This window comes from Saccoglossus kowalevskii, chromosome 20 (genome assembly GCF_978046115.1).
Source record: "Saccoglossus kowalevskii chromosome 20, keSacKowa6.1, whole genome shotgun sequence".
Classification (NCBI taxonomy): Eukaryota; Metazoa; Hemichordata; class Enteropneusta; family Harrimaniidae; genus Saccoglossus; species Saccoglossus kowalevskii.
In genome coordinates this window covers 18,225,740-18,251,538 of record NC_140660.1, presented here as the reverse complement: position 1 = coordinate 18,251,538, position 25,799 = coordinate 18,225,740, and the positions used below count along the sequence as shown (strand labels likewise).

Here is a 25,799-nt window from a genome sequence, read left to right as displayed (position 1 = left end):
TGAACTACCTGTGTATGAAGACCACCTGCCCATAGTGACCACTTTTAGGCAGTTCCAAGGCATAATGCATCCTTTATGCATCCTTTTAGCAATATTTTTTGTGGATTCACAAAATGGTATTTTGAGCATTTTGTTTACAACATAATTTCTAATTTCCTAAATTCAAACATCTCATTATTTTCTGTCAATGTGAATTGTACAAGTTGGGGATCTATGAAAAAATTATCTTATGTCCATATTGAGACCACATTTATGAAGACTATTTTAATAAGACTAGTTTAATACATGTGTTTGACTTTACAACCTAAAATTACAGCTTTGACTTCCTTCACATTAATGCCCTGAGTACAAGGCATTGTCAGAGAGGGCGCTATTTACATGCCATCATCAGCTGTCTGTAGTAAAATGAGGTGGAAGTGCAGCAAATTAATGCACACTGTTTTGAACCAAACACAAACTAATAATGGCTAGTAACTCAATTTATTTGTAAATATCTCAATTATACTTCTAATTTCCTGCAACTTAAAGTAAATTCTCATATACAGGGAATCAAAGTCAGGTTATCCCTGTTGTACACATGTATATTGAGTACATTAATTCTGTCTTGCACATTCACCTCATTCTACTATTGCAGGATCTATGGTGGCATTTGAGTGGGCAGCCAATGACTGAAAGTATATAATGTCTATTTTACCTTACTAGCTAGTGAGTTGGTTCCTTTTGAAAGGTCATCCAATAAAGTGCCTTCTTTGCTTGGTTTAATAAAACTCTCGTTTACTTTATATGAATATTCTTGTGTCTAAAAATAAACAATACATATCATTAAGCGAACACATTCAGGAGAAATTAATTCAACCACAAATAAACTATAATAAGTAATTCATACTACTGATGTGTAATTTTACCATGGCATTATTCACTAGACAACAAGTATGTACCATTAAAATCATATTACTAACCATGGTTTGTGTTACAATGTTACAATTTCAAAAATTAATTCAGTTAGTAATGAGTACATATGCAGAGTACATAACTGAAATTTGCACACAACAAAAATAATCAAACTCTAAAAACACTGAGCAGAGGTTATTTAGTTATGATCTAAAGACAGATTAAGTAATAATAAATTTAGTTTAGGAAAAAAAATAACTGTCAACTTATTTGAAATTATCTCTTCTTGGATATGCTGTCCCAATTAACCCAAAATATGTTAAACAAGCGACCTGATGGTCAAATTAGCTTCGCTGTGTTCATTATCATTGAAAAGAATTAGTAAAGTGGCATTGTGGTTGACGGTTTTGAACTAGTTGTTGAAAATAACATTTTTTTACCAAAAATGACAAAAATATTCACTAAAAATCTAAATTTGCATATTTTGACACAAATTTTACTAATCTGACAGATGACCACCCCATGTATTATTGCTGCAAATATGAAATAACATTTTTCACCAAAAATGACAAAAATATTCACTAAAAATCTAAATTTGCATATTTTGACACAAATTTAACAAATCTGACAGAGGACCACCCCACGTATTATTGCTGCAAATATGAAATAAAATTTTTCACCAAAAATGACAAAAATATTCACTAAAAATCTAAATTTGCATATTTTGACACAAATTTAACTAATCTGACAGAGGACCACCCCATGTATTATTGCTGCAAATATGAAATAACATTTTTCACCAAAAATGACAAAAATATTCACTAAAAATCTAAATTTGCATATTTTGACACAAATTTAACTAATCTGACAGAGAACCACCCCATGTATTATTGATGCAAATATGAAATAAAATTTTTCACCAAAAATGACAAAAATATTCACTAAAAATCCAAATTTGCATATTTTGACACAAATTTAACTAATCTGACAGAGGACCACCCCATGTATTATTGAAGCAAAAATGAAATAACATTTTTCACCAAAAAAGACAAAAATATTCACTAAAAATCTATTTTGCATATTTTGACACAAATTTAACTAATCTGACAGAGGACCACCCCATGTATTATTGCTGCAAAAATGAAATAACATTTTTCACTAAAAATGACAAAAATATTCACTAAAAATCCAAATTTGCATATTTTGACACAAATTTAACTAATCTGACAGAGGACCACCCCATGTATTATTGCTGCAAAAATGAAATAACATTTTTCACCAAAAATGACAAAACTATTCACTAAAAATCTAAATTTGCATATTTTGACACAAATTTAACTAATCTGACAGAGAACCACCCCATGTATTATTGCTGCAAATATGAAATAACATTTTTCACCAAAAATGACAAAAATATTCACTAAAAATCTAAATTTGCATATTTTGACACAAATTTAACTAATCTGACAGAAGACCACCCCATGTATTATTGCTGCAAAAATAAAATAACATTTTTCACCAAAAAAGACAAAAATATTCACTAAAAATCCAAATTTGCATATTTTTACACAAATTTAACTAATCTGACAGAGGACCACCCCATGTATTATTGCTGCAAAAATGAAATAACATTTTTCACCAAAAATGACAAAAATATTTACTAAAAATCTAAATTTGCATATTTTGACACAAATTTAACTAATCTGACAGAGGACCACCCCATGTATTATTGCTGCAAAAATGAAATAACATTTTTCACCAAAAATGACAAAAATATTCACTAAAAATCTAAATTTGCATATTTTTACACAAATTTAACTAATCTGACAGAGGACCACCCCATGTATTATTGCTGCAAAAATGAAATAACATTTTTCACCAAAAATGACAAAACTATTCACTAAAAATCTAAATTTGCATATTTTGACACAAATTTAACTAATCTGACAGAGAACCACCCCATGTATTATTGCTGCAAATATGAAATAACATTTTTCACCAAAAATGACAAAAATATTCACTAAAAATCTAAATTTGCATATTTTGACACAAATTTAACTAATCTGACAGAAGACCACCCCATGTATTATTGCTGCAAAAATAAAATAACATTTTTCACCAAAAATGACAAAACTATTCACTAAAAATCTAAATTTGCATATTTTGACACAAATTTAACTAATCTGACAGAGGACCACCCCATGTATTATTGCTGCAAATATGAAATAACATTTTTCACCAAAAATGACAAAAATATTCACTAAAAATCCAAATATGCATATTGCAAAGGATTATACAATAAAGCACTTTATTTTGGAAAGTCACAGAAATTTTGTAGCAATAAACATTTTATTAAAGTTGTACCTTTGAGATGATAGACCATATCAGGGTCTTGGCACTACTATGTCAAATATTTGATTTTATATGAATTGTGGGAAATTATAATAAATGTTCAAATTTCAAAGCTTTTCAGGACATCCAAGTGTGATTATTTTGGCTTTCCATTTGAATGTGTGTCTAAATTTCCTTTGGTAATGTTTTGTGAATAACGTTTCCATGAGTGTCAATTCATAAAGATTTGTTTCTGTTCAAATCATTCCAGGCTTCAGTAATTCAAAACAAGATGAAATCCTTGTGGATAATATTTTTTTTTGACAATCAAATATTTTACTCAGCAGTCTCAACACGCAAATAATTCTCAATATACACCCTCAGAGTGTAGAGTAACAGATGCTAATGTGACCCCCCCACCAAATGTTGATAGCATAAATAAACCATACAAGTATACAACAACAAAAACTGTCTTCTCTTTCAATAATTGTTATTATATGTAATGCCATTTATAGATACTTACGCTGACTTAACTGCATTTTTTCTCTGTCATCATTCAAACAATTCTTCTCTCTGAGCATTTATTTTTTCCCTGATAAAAATATAAAATAAAAATTTACCTCTTTAAATCTACAATGTACATAGCATCAGTTCAGTTCAGTAAAATTCCTCTGGTTTGTATGCCATGGATTCTTATCAGACCTACATGTACACTTAATTCAGTATAAATGAGATTGTGACTGGCTATTTAAAAGTCTGTCTGTTTCCATGGAAACACATTTTTATTTGCTCTTTGTCATTTGTTTGATATGCTCTACAAAATAGGAATATACAAGACTTTGAAATTTTCCATATTCTAAATAGTTTGCTGCTTGAATTGTTGGCAAAATTTTGAGTAATTTGACCAAAAATCAAATCTAAAAGTTGTGACATTTGTGAGTTATACTGATCAAACCTGGGACATTATTATTTGTCTTCACTATGATAAATCCCATCATGCATTGCTGTTCAAATTTTACTTTGGGTGAATGCTAAACACAACTAACTTCAGAAGTAAATAATGTTCTGTGCTTTAAATCCAGTGGTAAGTAAAATAGTCACCCTATGAATTGGAAAGAAAGGAACCCAATGGCTATACAAGAAAACAAAATCATAAGATTATTACGCATCCTAGACTCATCTTAATTCACATCTGAATTGACTTATTTTACTTAATTATGACAGTAATATGGTGAAAATCTAATGATGACTGGAACCACAAAACTACTCTTTATGTTCAGTTATTGGCAAGGTAGATATCTTGTGTATACCATAGCTGTTGTATTTATTACAGTACACATATAACTTATAATGTACAAGATTTCAAATAAAATGTTGCCAAAAATACAACTTTAACTTACTTGCAGGGATACATACTGTACAAAATAACACAATGACAATGACAGATTATACCTGAACCTTGCCCCTCTATTAACCTCACAGGCAAGGTAGAAGCATTGAACATACAGTAGACAGACAGATACTGATAGTACTGTGAAATAGGACATACTTTTTTAAGTGAAAACATTGCATCCCAGTCATCCTGTGTTCCACTCTGATAACCCATACCATGTACAACATCAAAGTCTCAGTACACGCCTCCAGAACTTTAAGAACCTCTGGATGAATTACTGGTTTTATAAAGGCTGGCGGAAACACAGAGTGATTCAATTTCAAACTAGAATTGGAATGCACAATGTGGTATATGATTTCTGGCTGGTGATGTGACTTCAGACCATGTCTTGCCATGTGCTTCTGTCAATACCTGCAAGTATGAAATATAAATGACTGAGATTAATCCTATCACTTATGTAGATAATAGACCAATAGAGAGAACACAACACTATTTGAGTGACAGCAGTAACTCTTTGCTTTCTGGTCACAAATGAAGTGTTACGTTAACATAATACCCGCGGTATGTGAATTTTAAATTTATTTTCATGGTACATGGGTGTCCCAGTTGTCATGTGACTGGGGTACAGTGTTTTTCTAGCTTTATTTTTAATAAAAAAAATTGTTTCTCTTAATTTTTTATTTATTACTGGATTTGGCTGATTCCCCGTCCATCCTAAACCCCGCCCATGGGCGATGTTTCAAATAGTGGGCGATGTTTTGGTCCACACATTGCCTGACTGAACCAACAAACATTTGTACAGACCCCAATTTTCCCGTCTGACATCTTGCATTGAGCTAAAAATAATTCACTGTGAAGTCGAAACGCTTAAAAATCCAATAAATCCAATGCTGTATACGAATTGTTGTTGCATGAACAATGGTATATGTTTGTATTTTATGCAAGTATTTATTACCAATTTCAAGAGTAAAAGTCATAACTTTAGGAGGTACGAGTATTATGGCTTGTGAATACATTTCTCTTAAGCTTATTACAATCAAATAAAGTCTGCGCTTGAAATGAATGCTATTTACGAAGTTTGAAATACCCAAGCCTTCCTGATTGGAGCCTCTTGGTTGACTTGACAATGGTAGGTATCGTTAATGTTTAATCTTTGTTCGTATCGCATTCCTGACAAAAAGTTCAAGATTGGTAAACAGGAAATTGGCGAACTAAAATGTTTCCTGCATTTCCCACGCGACATGATTATTAAAAAAACGTGTTTTTTTTTCCAAAAAAGATGTTCCCTTTCAGTAAACTCTTCGCGTTCGTGGTATTTGTGAGAGTTGAAAGATTTTTTGAACAAATGACAGGTAACTATATTAATTTGGGTGAAACTGGGTGACCCGAATTTAAATATCAGTGCGTGAATTTTGGAGGTCATTGCCCAATGCCGCACGTAATTCAAACACATGGTTAGTAGAGTTCAGTCGAAATGTACGTGAATAATGCGATCGAAGTGCACTGCCCAGAGTTTATTATATTACATATTCACTTCATTTCGAATAAAATAATTCACCATTGGGAACATCGATGAATCACAAGACACCTGACTACTATGATTTAAATGCACCCATGTTTATGTTTGTGTAATTATTATGAGTGCAACGCATTATAAAGTCGGTAATATAAATTACTTGAGTTTGCGTAATTATTATGAAAGCATTACAAAGTTGAAATATTCAGAGCCGGTACAATATTGTAAACAAATTTGCGTCATTGGAAAATCAGCGCACCAAGTAAACAATGTTGATATATTCAAAGCCAGAGTTGCAGACAAGTTATGTCATTACAGTACCGTCGGATATAATAACAATTTTACTAGACCGACGCGCGGTCAATTTACCCACGGAATAAACACTACTACAGATATTTGGCGGTAATAATAATTATTGATATCAGTACCATATTTGGACAACTTCAATGACCTGATGCGTCTATGCATGTTTTTCATTGGTCAATCATTTGACCCTCTATCATATGCAATGTGTAATATTGCAAGCTTCTTTCATAAAATTAGATTTCTAATTTGATGCAACGAAACATGACAACCCATCTGCTGAGTGAAAACCTGGTTCCTAAATTGGATTTTTATGCGCCATTATTTTGGGTTGCTTTTGTTGATATTGTCTGATATTGAGAGACACTTTCAAGGTAAAGAGAAATTCAGGATGATTCATTTGTGATGTTATTAGACTTTATTTTTGTAATTAGTTTTTACTTTCACACAGCAATGAACGTCACTTGGTTAGCGGTGATCACTTATTGGAATACTGACTGTGTATAGGTGTGCAGTATAATGCCGCTAGAAGACCAATTGACCGATAATATTTTGCATCCAGGAAATACAATAAAATGACATAAAAATTATTATATCCAATTGATTTTCAAATATTCTATTAATTTACAGACTTGTTATACTGGTATGAGTTTTTACGAATTCAGTACATGGCACTTAGTCTGATGTTTGGTGGCACAGTGTCACTTCGGTAGAAGTTGGAAAGCCAGAAACATTCAACTGCGTCAGGAAAGAGGCATGGCTACAACTTGGAATTTGTTTTCAAATTTGTTTGAAGAAGATTTATTTATGAAATTAATTTCATAGATTCAAATTCTTGTATAATATTTATGCATTAAAGTGGGTCAATGTTGAGTCAATATATACTTCATTAAAACTATTGGTGTATGCTAATTTGTTCCTTCTTATATTGATTTGTATTTCAATGTAAATAAAATGTATACGTCAATAGATACATTCAAATTTGTAATTTATATATTTACATACTGAACTGAAATTAAATTTATAGATTCAAATTTTTGGAGAAAAAAAAAACCACAGTCAACCAGCAAGGATGTGTACTTCATTTTCTTGACACACTTCCTTGTAACATCACTTTGAGTACCGGAGGAACATAACCATTGAGACAGATCAAGTGAAATGCAATGGCAACATCACTGCAGTCACTGCTGTGATGCTGCGGTGTCATTGTCCTATTCAAGATAGTACCAGGATAGTATGTGGACCCATACACATAATAATCCTGATTGCACAATAACAACCAGAAACCACAAAACCATCTGTAGAAAAGTGGGCCTGCACAGAGTGGTTAGTAGCAGAGTTGTGATAAAAAGGCAATCAAAAATATTAGCAATCAAAACCAAATAAAAATTGCAGTGAAGTCACTCAGGGAATGCTGGGATACGTACCCAACTTTCAATTTCATACAAAAAGGTTTGTTCTGGGAAACAAAAAAATGTGTTTTGTGAAGTCAGAGTTGTATTTTGGAAACAAATTTTATGCTGTGAGATATTAAGTTTTGTAAATTAATTAAATTTAATTCTGTAAATTAAATTTGTGTTTCCAAAAGTAAAGTTAATTTTTTTTAAATTAATGTTTTGTTTTTTTAATTCAGTTTGTGTTTTGAGAAATTGAATTCATATTGCAGGAAGTAAAACATGATTATTAATTGTGGACCACCGTATAAGTTTGGGTTTGACCCAACCAAGCAGTTGAGACACCCCCCCCCCCCCATTGAACTCAGATCGACTCCCCTGAACAATACCGGTAATAACATCTGAGCATAGTCCCTCATGACCAAGAACTGGAAAAAAAAAACTTACCGATTATAATAAAACGCTCACAGACAAACTAAAGCGAAAGCAGCAGCTACAGAACTGCAGCTAAGTCCCTCCACAATGTGACTGTGATCTTAGCAATACATTAGCACTGTGTACAGGTCTGTGATTATGGAGATGGTCGACCTTGTACAACTAGTATTTTACTCGTACATTTGTTTACTTCTAATATCGAGTATAAAACAGTCATCTTGTAGGTACAATGTAGCGTTATAAAATAGAACCTTACCTTGTTTTGTTTAGTGTCAGTCACTAAATTCCATGCTTCAGATCTGTCGATACACACTTGTTTCTGACAGGCGAACTGTGACACGACCAAACATACCAACATACACAAACAGCGACCCGAAGCGGCGAGAAAATCTTTGTAGCGTTCATGATCATAATTCCACAATGGGTTGACAATGATGCTACATATAAGTCGTATTATCTTGGAATAAACAGTTATCTGTTGCACAAAATCTGGTTATAGGATGAAATTATTCATTTTCCATCCAGAGACTATGGGTCTTTTATCACTAAGCTAGGTAGTCACCAGGGAACGTCCCACTAGTATCGATGGGGGTGGTGGATTGACGAATATGTCACCGACTGAGGGCAGTATTGCATTAGCTAACTAAATACGTAATAGATGGATTATTTGTGTTAAAATATGTCTGGTGTGATCCTGATAGAAGTATACACGGAAACAGTATTGGAATACGAAACTGAATACGAAGAATGCCTACGTCGATACAGCACTCAAATTTATCCGTATTTGGATTATTCACTAATGTGATGGTGCTGTTTCGGGTTCTTTGTTGAACCCTTCATCAGTCGGAACAGTACTTGACCGAATCGTTCCGATTTATTTAGCTTTCAGAATGTTCCACGTTATTACTTATCATTATACAATTCTTCGTCGTTTGGTGTGTCGTTTTTCACGATGTTGTTGAGATTGTTTATTGCGCATTAGATATTTGATACGCATTCTCTTAGATAGCATAGACGTGTCTCTGAGCTTAGGTGGGTTTGGTATAAATTAGAGTCCGTTGCCAAGAGCAATGACCTCTGTTGGGGTCAGAATTCTGCTCGAAAAATTCCGAATAAAACTTGAGACCAAACGAGCTTGATCAGCCAACCGTTTATTTTTACCTAGTTTAGCATTGTATTACTTTATTCGTTTTTCATATTGCAATGTGTTTCTTACGTGAGAAGTGTCTTTTGCGTTTTGTGTTACTGATTGTATGGAAAGAGTCCATAGTAATAACAGTAGTTCTCTTTTTGGAGGATGTAGTGGCCCTAAAAAGGCCGTTTGGTTAGTGTGCCGAAGCACTGGTTTATTTGAGGCTAGAAGTACGTTTCCTGCCCTTTCGGGGGTCCTGCACTCTTTTCCTCGATTGTTTGAGGTATTGCCTCAGTTTTTCAACAGCCAGAGCCTCATATTCTTCTCCAGCCAGGCGTTTGACATCTTCCTTCTCTTCCTTTACCAGAACGGCCCGGAATTGTCTCATATTAGCCATAGAGCATAGAAGAATATGATGAAATTCTTATCATAGACAAACAACATCTGCACAGTTTTGCAATATGTACAAAAAATACATTTACCTCAAACCTCCAGTTTGTTATTTGACTGTTATTCTTGTAGTGGTTGAAGAGAGAATTTCTTGGTTTTCTCAGAGAATGGGAAGAGCAGTGTATGACGACAGAAACTTTATCTGTGGCTGAAAAACGTAAAATCATAGAAAACGTCGCCGCCCACGCAAAATTATTATTTCATTTGACATACTCACATAGTTAAGTTACAAGACGGTATTGGATAACACGCCCATCCGTATTGCCAATGAAAACCACTATTAGTACGACTTCAAAACATTTTCATATCATAGAGTACACACGTGATGTTTAATATTATTACTTTTACTACATGAGCGCAGGAGGTGACTGCTTCCTATCAGAAACGAAACAGCAAGCGGCAAATATGGTGCTATTATCTACTGCTGTTTTTGGCTGAGTATATATCTAACTGTTTCTAATTTTAGGTGATGATAGCTCAAATGAAATCTAGTGACGTTTCTCGTAGTTAATAATTTGTTAGCGTTATTAAGTATTTTTTCTGGTCGAAATTATCATTGAATTTCTTTTTTGTTTTCATAGCTACTAAATTGGATATTGCAAATATTGGTAGCTTTTGTCTGTTATACTTACTGGAGTTTGTTGCCTTTAAATTATGTATACAAATATGGAACCTATGGGAATCCGTGACCAATCATATCCATGTATAGGATGAGAGAATGGTTAATATTACATATACAGATTACATCATTTACTGCTTTGCGTCTTCGGGAGTAGTTTACTGCGCCCTCTACGAGGAATGCAGACGAATGCATATATCTGTTTATATCATTGTGAATATATATCTGAATGTAATTGCTTTACTGGAACATTCTTATATTTTGACACCTTTCCCATAAACTTTGTTCAGTTCAAGGACTGTGCTGGTTATGCGTGTTTTGTTTTTATTTCTCAACGCGCATCTTTCCATCGCTTGTTTTCGCAAATCACACTGCACAGCTTCGCGTTGGGAAATTAGTCAATGGGAATAACTTGTGACGGGGAAACCAGTGAATTTGCGAGGGTGGTCAATTTTGAAACAACAAAATGAAATGTGACTGATTTATAATTTAAGAAGAAGGAAAAACACGTACATGGCAATGTACTAGTAATCAAAACACAATAATTTAAACTAATTGTGTGCTTATAGAGAAATTCCGTGGAAAAAAGAATAAACAAACACCGTATGTTCAGGCTTTTCAGTTCCTATTGCGTTTCCCCAGTTAACGTCATTCATTGTTTTGTGCTCCTTTTCATGAAACGGCACTATTAAAACCAATTTATTCCGGGTATTGGAATCTATTATGTGGACATTCAATAAGACGTGATTAGGGCGGAATTTGAGCCCTATTTCAAAGTTGGGTACCCAATTTTTGGCCGAGTTGGTTGCCAGGATACCTCTTCATTGAAAAATGAATTTTAGGTCTTTATTGTGGCGCAGCAAGAGTCATAATTTTATTTTATTTTATTTTATTTTATTTTATTTTATTTTATTTTATTTTATTTTATTTTATTTTATTTTATTTTATTTTATTTTATTTTATTTTATTTTATTTTATTTTATTTTATTTTATTTTATTTTATTTTATTCTATTTTATTCTATTCTATTTTATTCGTGATTCGTATACAGCCGGAATGAAAAGAAGCAGACAAAAAATAATCAAAATTGAATGAAAAGTGCTACGGCCGACGAGTAACTGTCTGTCAAGGGTTACGTTCATTATAAACTGTGGGAGAAGATCGACATGGTAGAAAAACAACACAAATTATTTGTTATTTTTCACTTTGTTTTAAGCTAGACTTTTTAACGGTGATAATGCTGTATTCTTTTTTAATTATTCTATCAAATATGTGTTCGTGTGTTTTTATAAATATTTGTTTTTCATCTGTATTTTTCTCCTCTTTTTCATAATTGTCGCCGCCTCTGAAAAGTTTCTAACGACCAGCGGCTTATTGACAAAACATCTAATAAATAAAATTAACAAAATACGAATTCAACAGGTCTTGGAGTCTCACTTTCAATATATCTCAGCGAAACGTCTGCTCTGCTCAGTACGCCCCCATCGACAAGTACGACATCCAAACATATCCCACCATGCAACGAAATAATTTTCAGACGTATAATTTAGATGTATGCGAAAAGAGTCATAGGGTGTGTATTGATTGAACACTCAAGGTAAGAAAAGTTGTCACGTGATATGATTCTTGATTAATATACGATGACAACGATTAGTCACGGACTCGTCTCGAAAAACACTGTTTTACAGTTAAATGAAATTATAACAGTTTTTTTTTTGCAATTTAATAATGCTCAATAAAACATACACATATACACACTGACCGTCTGCTTCTCCAAGTACATTGATTGGTCTATGTAATGGAAGGACACGCTGATTGGTGCATTTGTAAGCGACTGAATACTACAATAAAATCATGGTAACCACCAGGTGACGGAAAGAAGCCGGGAATGTACGATGGTGGATTTTATTGCGTTTAAAGATGTTTCATTTCAAACTGCACATGCTTACTGGTGAATCATATTGGACAAACTGTGAGAAATTTTGAGCAATAAAACTAGAGTGAATTGTCAACGTGTGTCTCTCATTCGCAGTCGTTGAATTGATTGCATCATTAGAGTACTGATTACGTCATTAGAGAACTGATTACGTCATTGGCAATTATAGTGACTACATCATAGCAGTTATTCTATTGATTACATCATTAGAGTACTGATTACGTCATTGGCAATTATCGTGACTACATCATAGCAGTTATTGTATTGATTGCATCATTAGAGTACTAATTACGTCATTAAAGTACTGATTACGTCATTAGCAATTGTAGTGACTACATCATAGCAGTTATTGTATTGATTGCATCATTAGAGTACTAATTACGTCATTAAAGTACTGATTACGTCATTAGCAATTATAGTGACTACATCATAGCAGTTATTGTATTGATTGCATCATTAGAGTACTAATTACGTCATTAGAGTACTGATTACGTCATTAGCAATTATAGTGACTACATCATAGCAGTTATTGTATTGATTACATCATTAGAGTACTGATTACGGCATTAGCCATTATAGTGACTACATCATAGCAGTTACTGCATTGATCACGTCATTAGAGTACTGATTACGTCATTATCAATTATAGTGACTACATCATAGCAGTTATTGTATTGATTGCATCATTAGAGTACTAATTACGTCATTAAAGTACTGATTACGTCATTAGCCATTATAGTGACTACATCATAGCAGTTATTGTATTCATTACATCATTAGAGTACTGATTACGGCATTAGCCATTATAGTGACTACATCATAGCAGTTACTGCATTGATTACGTCATTAGAGTACTGATTACGTCATTATCAATTATAGTGACTACATCATAGCAGTTATTGTATTGATTACATCATTATAGTATTGATTACGGCATTAGCCATTATAGTGACTACATCATAGCAGTTACTGTATTGATTACGTCATTGGAGTACTGATTACGTCATTAGCAATTATAGTGACTACATCATATCAGTTACTGTATTAATTACGTCACTAGTGTATTGATTACGTCATTATCCATTATAGTTAGGGTAATATTAGTGTCATTGTTTGAAATCGAAACGACCACTCGACGTAGTCATCAATGAATATTCTGATCGTTTCGTCGACAAGCACTGCGCAATGCTTACAATGGTGTAACAATGTTTGTATTTTCATTTTGAAAACTGTCGCCGTACATCAGCCAGGCCCGGGGGTCACTCTATATGCCGTTACTACCCCATGTGCGAACCAAATTTAGCGGGAAAGGAGGGGTGTTTCACCTTCTAAAGCGGGCCCGCGCGGGAGGCAAATAGGCCCCTTTAAAATGCAAATAGGCTCCAGGAATAAACTCACAGGGTTACTGCACCCGCTGTAGGCCCTTCTTGCAACAACCACTCCCATACACCGCCCTAGGCCACAGTAGCTTGCTTGAGTTGATCACACTCCACTTGAGTGCAAGAAATGGCAGAGAATGCTCGCAATAGGGGGTTGGATGTTCTCGAAATATGTCTGCAATAGGGTGTTTTTTCTTCAATATGTCTGCTCTAGAGGGTACTAAATTTACATTGTGTTCGCAAAAGGGGGGTATGATTTGCCAATGTGCTGTCAGCCCTAGGGGTGCACATGGTGTAAGGTTTTAATATAGAGTGACTCCCCGAGCAGCCAGGCACGGGCTGGGCATGTTCGGTCTGAGGTTTGGTTTAAAGTTACAACTTTGGTTTTGAAATAAAAATGTGTTTACGCATTCACTTTAACTTGGTCATGCATACTCTCTGTACCATACTACTGCCCTCTACGACGGGAATTCCTGATTCGAAAATCAAAACACGCATAACATTGAGTGTATGCGTCTCTATACTGCAACAAAAAACAAAGTTCTACCATAGTCAAAGAGTGTCATTGTTAGATAAACGTTTCACTCGTTTTGATTTATATATTATATTAAAAAAGAAATCTACCAGCCACAAGAGAATTAGAGTTTATTTAGGGGATGACAATTAGAACTCTAGAATGGAAGAATTGGAAAAATATTTTGCCTTGGAAAAATCTTGCATGGATCGATAATTAAGACGCATGCACGCCTAATTCTTAGAGCAAAATATTTCACATAGCGTTAACACGTTACAAAGGAAACAAAATATTTCACATAGCGTTAACACGTTACAATGGAAACAAAATATTTCACATAGCGTTAACACGTTACAATGGAAACAAAATATTTCACATAGCGTTAACACGTTACAAAGGAAACAAAATATTTCACATAGCGTTAACACGTTACAATGGAAACAAAATATTTCACATAGCGTTAACACGTTACAATGGAAACAAAATATTTCACATAGCGTTAACACGTTACAATAGAAACAAAAAAATCACATAGCGTTAACACGTTACAATGGAAACAAAATATTTCACATAGCGTTAACACGTTACAATGGAAACAAAATATTTCACATAGCGTTAACACGTTACAATGGAAACAAAATATTTCACATAGCGTTAACACGTTGCAATGGAAACAAAATATTTCACATAGCGTTAACACGTTACAATGGAAACAAAATATTTCACATAGCGTTAACACGTTACAATGGAAGCAAAATATTTCACATGGTGTTAACACGTTACAATGGAAACAAAATATTTCACATAGCGTTAACACGTTACAATGTAAACAAAATATTTCACATAGCGTTAACACGTTACAATGGAAACAAAATATTTCACATAGCGTTAACACGTTACAATGGAAACAAAATATTTCACATAGCGTTAACACGATACAATGGGAACAAAATATTTCACATAACGTTAACACGTTACAATGGAAACAAAATATTTCACATAACGTTAACACGTTACAATGGAAACAAAATATTTCACATAGAGTTAACACGTTACAATTGAAACAAAATATTTCACATAGCGTTAACACGTTACAATGGAAACAAAATATTTCACATAGCGTTAACACGATACAATGGGAACAAAATATTTCACATAACGTTAACACGTTACAATGGAAACAAAATATTTCACATAGAGTTAACACGTTACAATGGAAACAAAATATTTCACATAGCGTTAACACGTTACAATGGAAACAAAATATTTCACATAGCGTTAACACGTTACAATGTAAACAAAATATTTCACATAGCGTTCACACGATACAATTGAAACAAAATATTTCACATAGCATTAACACGTTACAATGGAAACAAAATATTTCACATAGAGTTAACACGTTACAATGGAAACAAAATATTTCACATAGCGTTAACACGTTACAATGGAAACAAAATATTTCACATAGCGTTAACACGTTACAATGGAAACAAAATATTTCACATAGCGTTAACACGTTACAATGGAAACAAAATATTTCACATAGCGTTAACACGTTGCAATGGAAACAAAATATTTCACATAGCGTTAACACGTTACAATGGAAGCAAAATATTTCACATGGTGTTAACACGTTACAATGGAAACAAAATATTTCACATAGCGTTAACACGTTACAATGTAAACAAAATATTTCACATAGCGTTAACACGTTACAATGGAAACAAAATATTTCACATAGCGTTAACACGTTACAATGGAAACAAAATATTTCACATAGCGTTAACACGATACAATGGGAACAAAATATTTCACATAACGTTAACACGTTACAATGGAAACAAAATATTTCACATAACGTTAACACGTTACAATGGAAACAAAATATTTCACATAGAGTTAACACGTTACAATTGAAACAAAATATTTCACATAGCGTTAACACGTTACAATGGAAACAAAATATTTCACATAGCGTTAACACGATACAATGGGAACAAAATATTTCACATAACGTTAACACGTTACAATGGAAACAAAATATTTCACATAGAGTTAACACGTTACAATGGAAACAAAATATTTCACATAGCGTTAACACGTTACAATGGAAACAAAATATTTCACATAGCGTTAACACGTTACAATGTAAACAAAATATTTCACATAGCGTTCACACGATACAATTGAAACAAAATATTTCACATAGCATTAACACGTTACAATGGAAACAAAATATTTCACATAGCGTTAACACGTTACAATGGAAACAAAATATTTCACATAGCGTTAACACGTTACAATGGAAACAAAATATTTCACATAGCATTAACACGTTACAATGTAAACAAAATATTTCACACAGCGTTAACACGTTACAATGGAAACAAAATATTTCACATAGCGTTAACACGTTACAATGGAAACAAAATATTTCACATAGCGTTAACACGTTACAATGGAAACAAAATATTTCACATAGCGTTAACACGTTACAATGGAAACAAAATATTTCACATAGCGTTAACATGTTACAATGGAAACAAAATATTTCACATAGCGTTAACACGTTACAATGGAAACAAAATATTTCACATAGCGTTAACACGTTGCAATGGAAACAAAATATTTCACATAGCGTTAACACGTTACAATGGAAACAAAATATTTCACATAGCGTTAACATGTTACAATGGAAACAAAATATTTCACATAGCGTTAACACGTTACAATGGAAACAAAATATTTCACACAGCGTTAACACGTTACAATGGAAACAAAATATTTCACATGGTGTTAACACGTTACAATGGAAACAAAATATTTCACATAGCGTTAACACGTTACAATGGAAACAAAATATTTCACATGGCGTTAACACGTTACAATGGAAACAAAATATTTCACATAGCGTTAACACGTTACAATGGAAACAAAATATTTCACATAGCATTAACACGTTACAATGGAAACAAAATATTTCACATAGCGTTAACACGTTACAATGGAAACAAAATATTTCACATAGCGTTAACACGTTACAATGGAAACAAAATATTTCACATAGAGTTAACACGTTACAATGGAAACAAAATATTTCACATAGCGTTAACACGTTACAATGGAAACAAAATATTTCACATAGCGTTAACACGATACAATGGGAACAAAATATTTCACATAACGTTAACACGTTACAATGGAAACAAAATATTTCACATAGAGTTAACACGTTACAATGGAAACAAAATATTTCACATAGCGTTAACACGTTACAATGGAAACAAAATATTTCACATAGCGTTAACACGTTACAATGTAAACAAAATATTTCACATAGCGTTAACACGATACAATTGAAACAAAATATTTCACATAGAGTTAACACGTTACAATGGAAACAAAATATTTCACATAGAGTTAACACGTTACAATGGAAACAAAATATTTCACATAGCGTTAACACGTTACAATGGAAACAAAATATTTCACATAGCGTTAACACGTTACAATGGAAACAAAATATTTCACATAGCGTTAACACGTTACAATGTAAACAAAATATTTCACACAGCGTTAACACGTTACAATGGAAACAAAATATTTCACACAGCGTTAACACGATACAATGGGAACAAAATATTTCACATAACGTTAACACGTTACAATGGAAACAAAATATTTCACATAACGTTAACACGTTACAATGTAAACAAAATATTTCACATAGCGTTCACACGATACAATTGAAACAAAATATTTCACATAGCATTAACACGTTACAATGGAAACAAAATATTTCACATAGAGTTAACACGTTACAATGGAAACAAAATATTTCACATAGCGTTAACACGTTACAATGGAAACAAAATATTTCACATAGCGTTAACACGTTACAATGGAAACAAAATATTTCACATAGCGTTAACACGTTACAATGTAAACAAAATATTTCACATAGCGTTAACACGATACAATTGAAACAAAATATTTCACATAGCATTAACACGTTACAATGGAAACAAAATATTTCACATAGAGTTAACACGTTACAATGGAAACAAAATATTTCTCATAGCGTTAACACGTTACAATGGAAACAAAATATTTCACATAGCGTTAACACGTTACAATGGAAACAAAATATTTCACATAGCGTTAACACGTTACAATGTAAACAAAATATTTCACACAGCGTTAACACGTTACAATGGAAACAAAATATTTCACATAGCGTTAACACGATACAATGGGAACAAAATATTTCACATAACGTTAACACGTTACAATGGAAACAAAATATTTCACATAACGTTAACACGTTACAATGGAAACAAAATATTTCACATAGAGTTAACACGTTACAATTGAAACAAAATATTTCACATAGCGTTAACACGTTACAATGGAAACAAAATATTTCACATAGAGTTAACACGTTACAATGGAAACAAAATATTTCACATAACGTTAACACGTTACAATGGAAACAAAATATTTCACATAGAGTTAACACGTTACAATGGAAACAAAATATTTCACATAGCGTTAACACGTTACAATGGAAACAAAATATTTCACATAGCGTTAACACTTTACAATGTAAACAAAATATTTCACATAGCGTTCACACGATACAATTGAAACAAAATATTTCACATAGCATTAACACGTTACAATGGAAACAAAATATTTCACATAGAGTTAACACGTTACAATGGAAACAAAATATTTCACATAGCGTTAACACGTTACAATGGAAACAAAATATTTCACATAGCGTTAACACGTTACAATGGAAACAAAATATTTCACATAGCGTTAACACGTTACAATGGAAACAAAATATTTCACATAGCGTTAACACGTTGCAATGGAAACAAAATATTTCACATAGCGTTAACACGTTACAATGGAAGCAAAATATTTCACATGGTGTTAACACGTTACAATGGAAACAAAATATTTCACATAGCGTTAACACGTTACAATGTAAACAAAATATTTCACATAGCGTTAACACGTTACAATGGAAACAAAATATTTCACATAGCGTTAACACGTTACAATGGAAACAAAATATTTCACATAGCGTTAACACGATACAATGGGAACAAAATATTTCACATAACGTTAACACGTTACAATGGAAACAAAATATTTCACATAACGTTAACACGTTACAATGGAAACAAAATATTTCACATAGAGTTAACACGTTACAATTGAAACAAAATATTTCACATAGCGTTAACACGTTACAATGGAAACAAAATATTTCACATAGCGTTAACACGATACAATGGGAACAAAATATTTCACATAACGTTAACACGTTACAATGGAAACAAAATATTTCACATAGAGTTAACACGTTACAATGGAAACAAAATATTTCACATAGCGTTAACACGTTACAATGGAAACAAAATATTTCACATAGCGTTAACACGTTACAATGTAAACAAAATATTTCACATAGCGTTCACATGATACAATTGAAACAAAATATTTCACATAGCATTAACACGTTACAATGGAAACAAAATATTTCACATAGAGTTAACACGTTACAATGGAAACAAAATATTTCACATAGCGTTAACACGTTACAATGGAAACAAAATATTTCACATAGCGTTAACACGTTACAATGGAAACAAAATATTTCACATAGCGTTAACACGTTACAATGTAAACAAAATATTTCACACAGCGTTAACACGTTACAATGGAAACAAAATATTTCACATAGCGTTAACACGTTACAATGGAAACAAAATATTTCACATAGCGTTAACACGATACAATGGGAACAAAATATTTCACATAACGTTAACACGTTACAATGGAAACAAAATATTTCACATAGAGTTAACACGTTACAATGGAAACAAAATATTTTACATAGCGTTAACACGTTACAATGGAAACAAAATATTTCACATAGCGTTAACACTTTACAATGTAAACAAAATATTTCACATAGCGTTCACACGATACAATTGAAACAGAATATTTCACATAGCATTAACACGTTACAATGGAAACAAAATATTTCACATAGAGTTAACACGTTACAATGGAAACAAAATATTTCACATAGCGTTAACACGTTACAATGGAAACAAAATATTTCACATAGCGTTAACACGTTACAATGGAAACAAAATATTTCACATAGCGTTAACACGTTACAATGGAAACAAAATATTTCACATAGCGTTAACACGTTGCAATGGAAACAAAATATTTCACATAGCGTTAACACGTTACAATGGAAGCAAAATATTTCACATGGTGTTAACACGTTACAATGGAAACAAAATATTTCACATAGCGTTAACACGTTACAATGTAAACAAAATATTTCACATAGCGTTAACACGTTACAATGGAAACAAAATATTTCACATAGCGTTAACACGTTACAATGGAAACAAAATATTTCACATAGCGTTAACACGTTACAATGGAAACAAAATATTTCACATAGAGTTAACACGTTACAATGGAAACAAAATATTTCACATAGCGTTAACACGTTACAATGGAAACAAAATATTTCACATAGCGTTAACACGTTACAATGTAAACAAAATATTTCACATAGCGTTAACACGATACAATTGAAACAAAATATTTCACATAGCATTAACACGTTACAATGGAAACAAAATATTTCACATAGAGTTAACACGTTACAATGGAAACAAAATATTTCTCATAGCGTTAACACGTTACAATGGAAACAAAATATTTCACATAGCGTTAACACGTTACAATGGAAACAAAATATTTCACATAGCGTTAACACGTTACAATGTAAACAAAATATTTCACACAGCGTTAACACGTTACAATGGAAACAAAATATTTCACATAGCGTTAACACGATACAATGGGAACAAAATATTTCACATAACGTTAACACGTTACAATGGAAACAAAATATTTCACATAACGTTAACACGTTACAATGGAAACAAAATATTTCACATAGAGTTAACACGTTACAATTGAAACAAAATATTTCACATAGCGTTAACACGTTACAATGGAAACAAAATATTTCACATAGCGTTAACACGATACAATGGGAACAAAATATTTCACATAACGTTAACACGTTACAATGGAAACAAAATATTTCACATAGAGTTAACACGTTACAATGGAAACAAAATATTTCACATAGCGTTAACACGTTACAATGGAAACAAAATATTTCACATAGCGTTAACACTTTACAATGTAAACAAAATATTTCACATAGCGTTCACACGATACAATTGAAACAAAATATTTCACATAGCATTAACACGTTACAATGGAAACAAAATATTTCACATAGAGTTAACACGTTACAATGGAAACAAAATATTTCACATAGCGTTAACACGTTACAATGGAAACAAAATATTTCACATAGCGTTAACACGTTACAATGGAAACAAAATATTTCACATAGCGTTAACACGTTACAATGGAAACAAAATATTTCACATAGCGTTAACACGTTGCAATGGAAACAAAATATTTCACATAGCGTTAACACGTTACAATGGAAGCAAAATATTTCACATGGTGTTAACACGTTACAATGGAAACAAAATATTTCACATAGCGTTAACACGTTACAATGTAAACAAAATATTTCACATAGCGTTAACACGTTACAATGGAAACAAAATATTTCACATAGCGTTAACACGTTACAATGGAAACAAAATATTTCACATAGCGTTAACACGATACAATGGGAACAAAATATTTCACATAACGTTAACACGTTACAATGGAAACAAAATATTTCACATAACGTTAACACGTTACAATGGAAACAAAATATTTCACATAGAGTTAACACGTTACAATTGAAACAAAATATTTCACATAGCGTTAACACGTTACAATGGAAACAAAATATTTCACATAGCGTTAACACGATACAATGGGAACAAAATATTTCACATAACGTTAACACGTTACAATGGAAACAAAATATTTCACATAGAGTTAACACGTTACAATGGAAACAAAATATTTCACATAGCGTTAACACGTTACAATGGAAACAAAATATTTCACATAGCGTTAACACGTTACAATGTAAACAAAATATTTCACATAGCGTTCACACGATACAATTGAAACAAAATATTTCACATAGCATTAACACGTTACAATGGAAACAAAATATTTCACATAGAGTTAACACGTTACAATGGAAACAAAATATTTCACATAGCGTTAACACGTTACAATGGAAACAAAATATTTCACATAGCGTTAACACGTTACAATGGAAACAAAATATTTCACATAGCGTTAACACGTTACAATGTAAACAAAATATTTCACACAGCGTTAACACGTTACAATGGAAACAAAATATTTCACATAGCGTTAACACGTTACAATGGAAACAAAATATTTCACATAGCGTTAACACGATACAATGGGAACAAAATATTTCACATAACGTTAACACGTTACAATGGAAACAAAATATTTCACATAGAGTTAACACGTTACAATGGAAACAAAATATTTCACATAGCGTTAACACGTTACAATGGAAACAAAATATTTCACATAGCGTTAACACTTTACAATGTAAACAAAATATTTCACATAGCGTTCACACGATACAATTGAAACAAAATATTTCACATAGCATTAACACGTTACAATGGAAACAAAATATTTCACATAGAGTTAACACGTTACAATGGAAACAAAATATTTCACATAGCGTTAACACGTTACAATGGAAACAAAATATTTCACATAGCGTTAACACGTTACAATGGAAACAAAATATTTCACATAGCGTTAACACGTTACAATGGAAACAAAATATTTCACATAGCGTTAACACGTTGCAATGGAAACAAAATATTTCACATAGCGTTAACACGTTACAATGGAAGCAAAATATTTCACATGGTGTTAACACGTTACAATGGAAACAAAATATTTCACATAGCGTTAACACGTTACAATGTAAACAAAATATTTCACATAGCGTTAACACGTTACAATGGAAACAAAATATTTCACATAGCGTTAACACGTTACAATGGAAACAAAATATTTCACATAGCGTTAACACGATACAATGGGAACAAAATATTTCACATAACGTTAACACGTTACAATGGAAACAAAATATTTCACATAACGTTAACACGTTACAATGGAAACAAAATATTTCACATAGAGTTAACACGTTACAATTGAAACAAAATATTTCACATAGCGTTAACACGTTACAATGGAAACAAAATATTTCACATAGCGTTAACACGATACAATGGGAACAAAATATTTCACATAGAGTTAACACGTTACAATGGAAACAAAATATTTCACATAGCGTTAACACGTTACAATGGAAACAAAATATTTCACATAGCGTTAACACGTTACAATGTAAACAAAATATTTCACATAGCGTTCACACGATACAATTGAAACAAAATATTTCACATAGCATTAACACGTTACAATGGAAACAAAATATTTCACATAGAGTTAACACGTTACAATGGAAACAAAATATTTCACATAGCGTTAACACGTTACAATGGAAACAAAATATTTCACATAGCGTTAACACGTTACAATGGAAACAAAATATTTCACATAGCGTTAACACGTTACAATGTAAACAAAATATTTCACACAGCGTTAACACGTTACAATGGAAACAAAATATTTCACATAGCGTTAACACGTTACAATGGAAACAAAATATTTCACATAGCGTTAACACGTTACAATGGAAACAAAATATTTCACATAGCGTTAACATGTTACAATGGAAACAAAATATTTCACATAGCGTTAACACGTTACAATGGAAACAAAATATTTCACATAGCGTTAACACGTTGCAATGGAAACAAAATATTTCACATAGCGTTAACACGTTACAATGGAAACAAAATATTTCACATGGTGTTAACACGTTACAATGGAAACAAAATATTTCACATAGCGTTAACACGTTACAATGGAAACAAAATATTTCACATGGCGTTAACACGTTACAATGGAAACAAAATATTTCACATAGCGTTAACACGTTACAATGGAAACAAAATATTTCACATAGCGTTAACACGTTACAATGGAAACAAAATATTTCACATAGAGTTAACACGTTACAATGGAAACAAAATATTTCACATAGCGTTAACACGTTACAATGGAAACAAAATATTTCACATAGCGTTAACACGATACAATGGGAACAAAATATTTCACATAACGTTAACACGTTACAATGGAAACAAAATATTTCACATAGAGTTAACACGTTACAATGGAAACAAAATATTTCACATAGCGTTAACACGTTACAATGGAAACAAAATATTTCACATAGCGTTAACACGTTACAATGTAAACAAAATATTTCACATAGCGTTAACACGATACAATTGAAACAAAATATTTCACATAGCATTAACACGTTACAATGGAAACAAAATATTTCACAGAGTTAACACGTTACAATGGAAACAAAATATTTCACATAGCGTTAACACGTTACAATGGAAACAAAATATTTCACATAGCGTTAACACGTTACAATGGAAACAAAATATTTCACATAGCGTTAACACGTTACAATGTAAACAAAATATTTCACACAGCGTTAACACGTTACAATGGAAACAAAATATTTCACATAGCGTTAACACGTTACAATGGAAACAAAATATTTCACATAGCGTTAACACGTTACAATGGAAACAAAGTATTTCACATAGCGTTAACATGTTACAATGTAAACAAAATATTTCACATAGCGTTAACACGTTACAATGGAAACAAAATATTTCACATAGCGTTAACACGTTACAATGGGAACAAAATATTTCACATAGCGTTAACACGTTACAATGTAAACAAAATATTTCACATAGCGTTAACACGTTACAATGGAAACAAAATATTTCACATAGCGTTAACACGTTACAATGGAAACAAAATATTTCACATAGCGTTAACACGTTACAATGTAAACAAAATATTTCACATAGCGTTAACTCATTACAATGGAAACAAAATATTTCACATAGCGTTAACACGTTACAATGGAAGCAAAATATTTCACATGGTGTTAACACGTTACAATGGAAACAAAATATTTCACATAGCGTTAACACGTTACAATGGAAACAAAATATTTCACATAGCGTTAACACGTTACAATGTAAACAAAATATTTCACACAGCGTTAACACGTTACAATGGAAACAAAATATTTCACATAGCGTTAACACGTTACAATGGAAACAAAATATTTCACATAGCGTTAACACGTTACTATGGAAACAAAATATTTCACATAGCGTTAATACGTTACAATGGAAACAAAATATTTCACATAGCGTTAACACGTTACAATGGAAACAAAATATTTCACATAGCGTTAACACGTTACAATGGAAACAAAATATTTCACATAGCGTTAACACGTTACA

General features: G+C 32.1%; 1 protein-coding gene across 1 annotated transcript in view; it reads right to left on the bottom strand.

Annotated features, from left to right (window-relative positions):
- Positions 1-691: 691 nt before the first annotated feature.
- Positions 692-25,799, bottom strand: part of LOC146730081 (uncharacterized) — a 79,750-nt gene continuing 54,642 nt past the window's right edge. The window contains exons 3-5 of the mRNA XM_085494410.1: positions 4,772-5,026; positions 3,746-3,814; positions 692-799 (exon numbers count right to left, since the gene is read on the bottom strand). Of these exons, the coding sequence (XP_085350536.1) occupies positions 4,940-5,026 (87 nt within the window). The 3' untranslated portion in view covers positions 692-799; positions 3,746-3,814; positions 4,772-4,939. The remainder of the gene's footprint in view (positions 800-3,745; positions 3,815-4,771; positions 5,027-25,799) is intronic.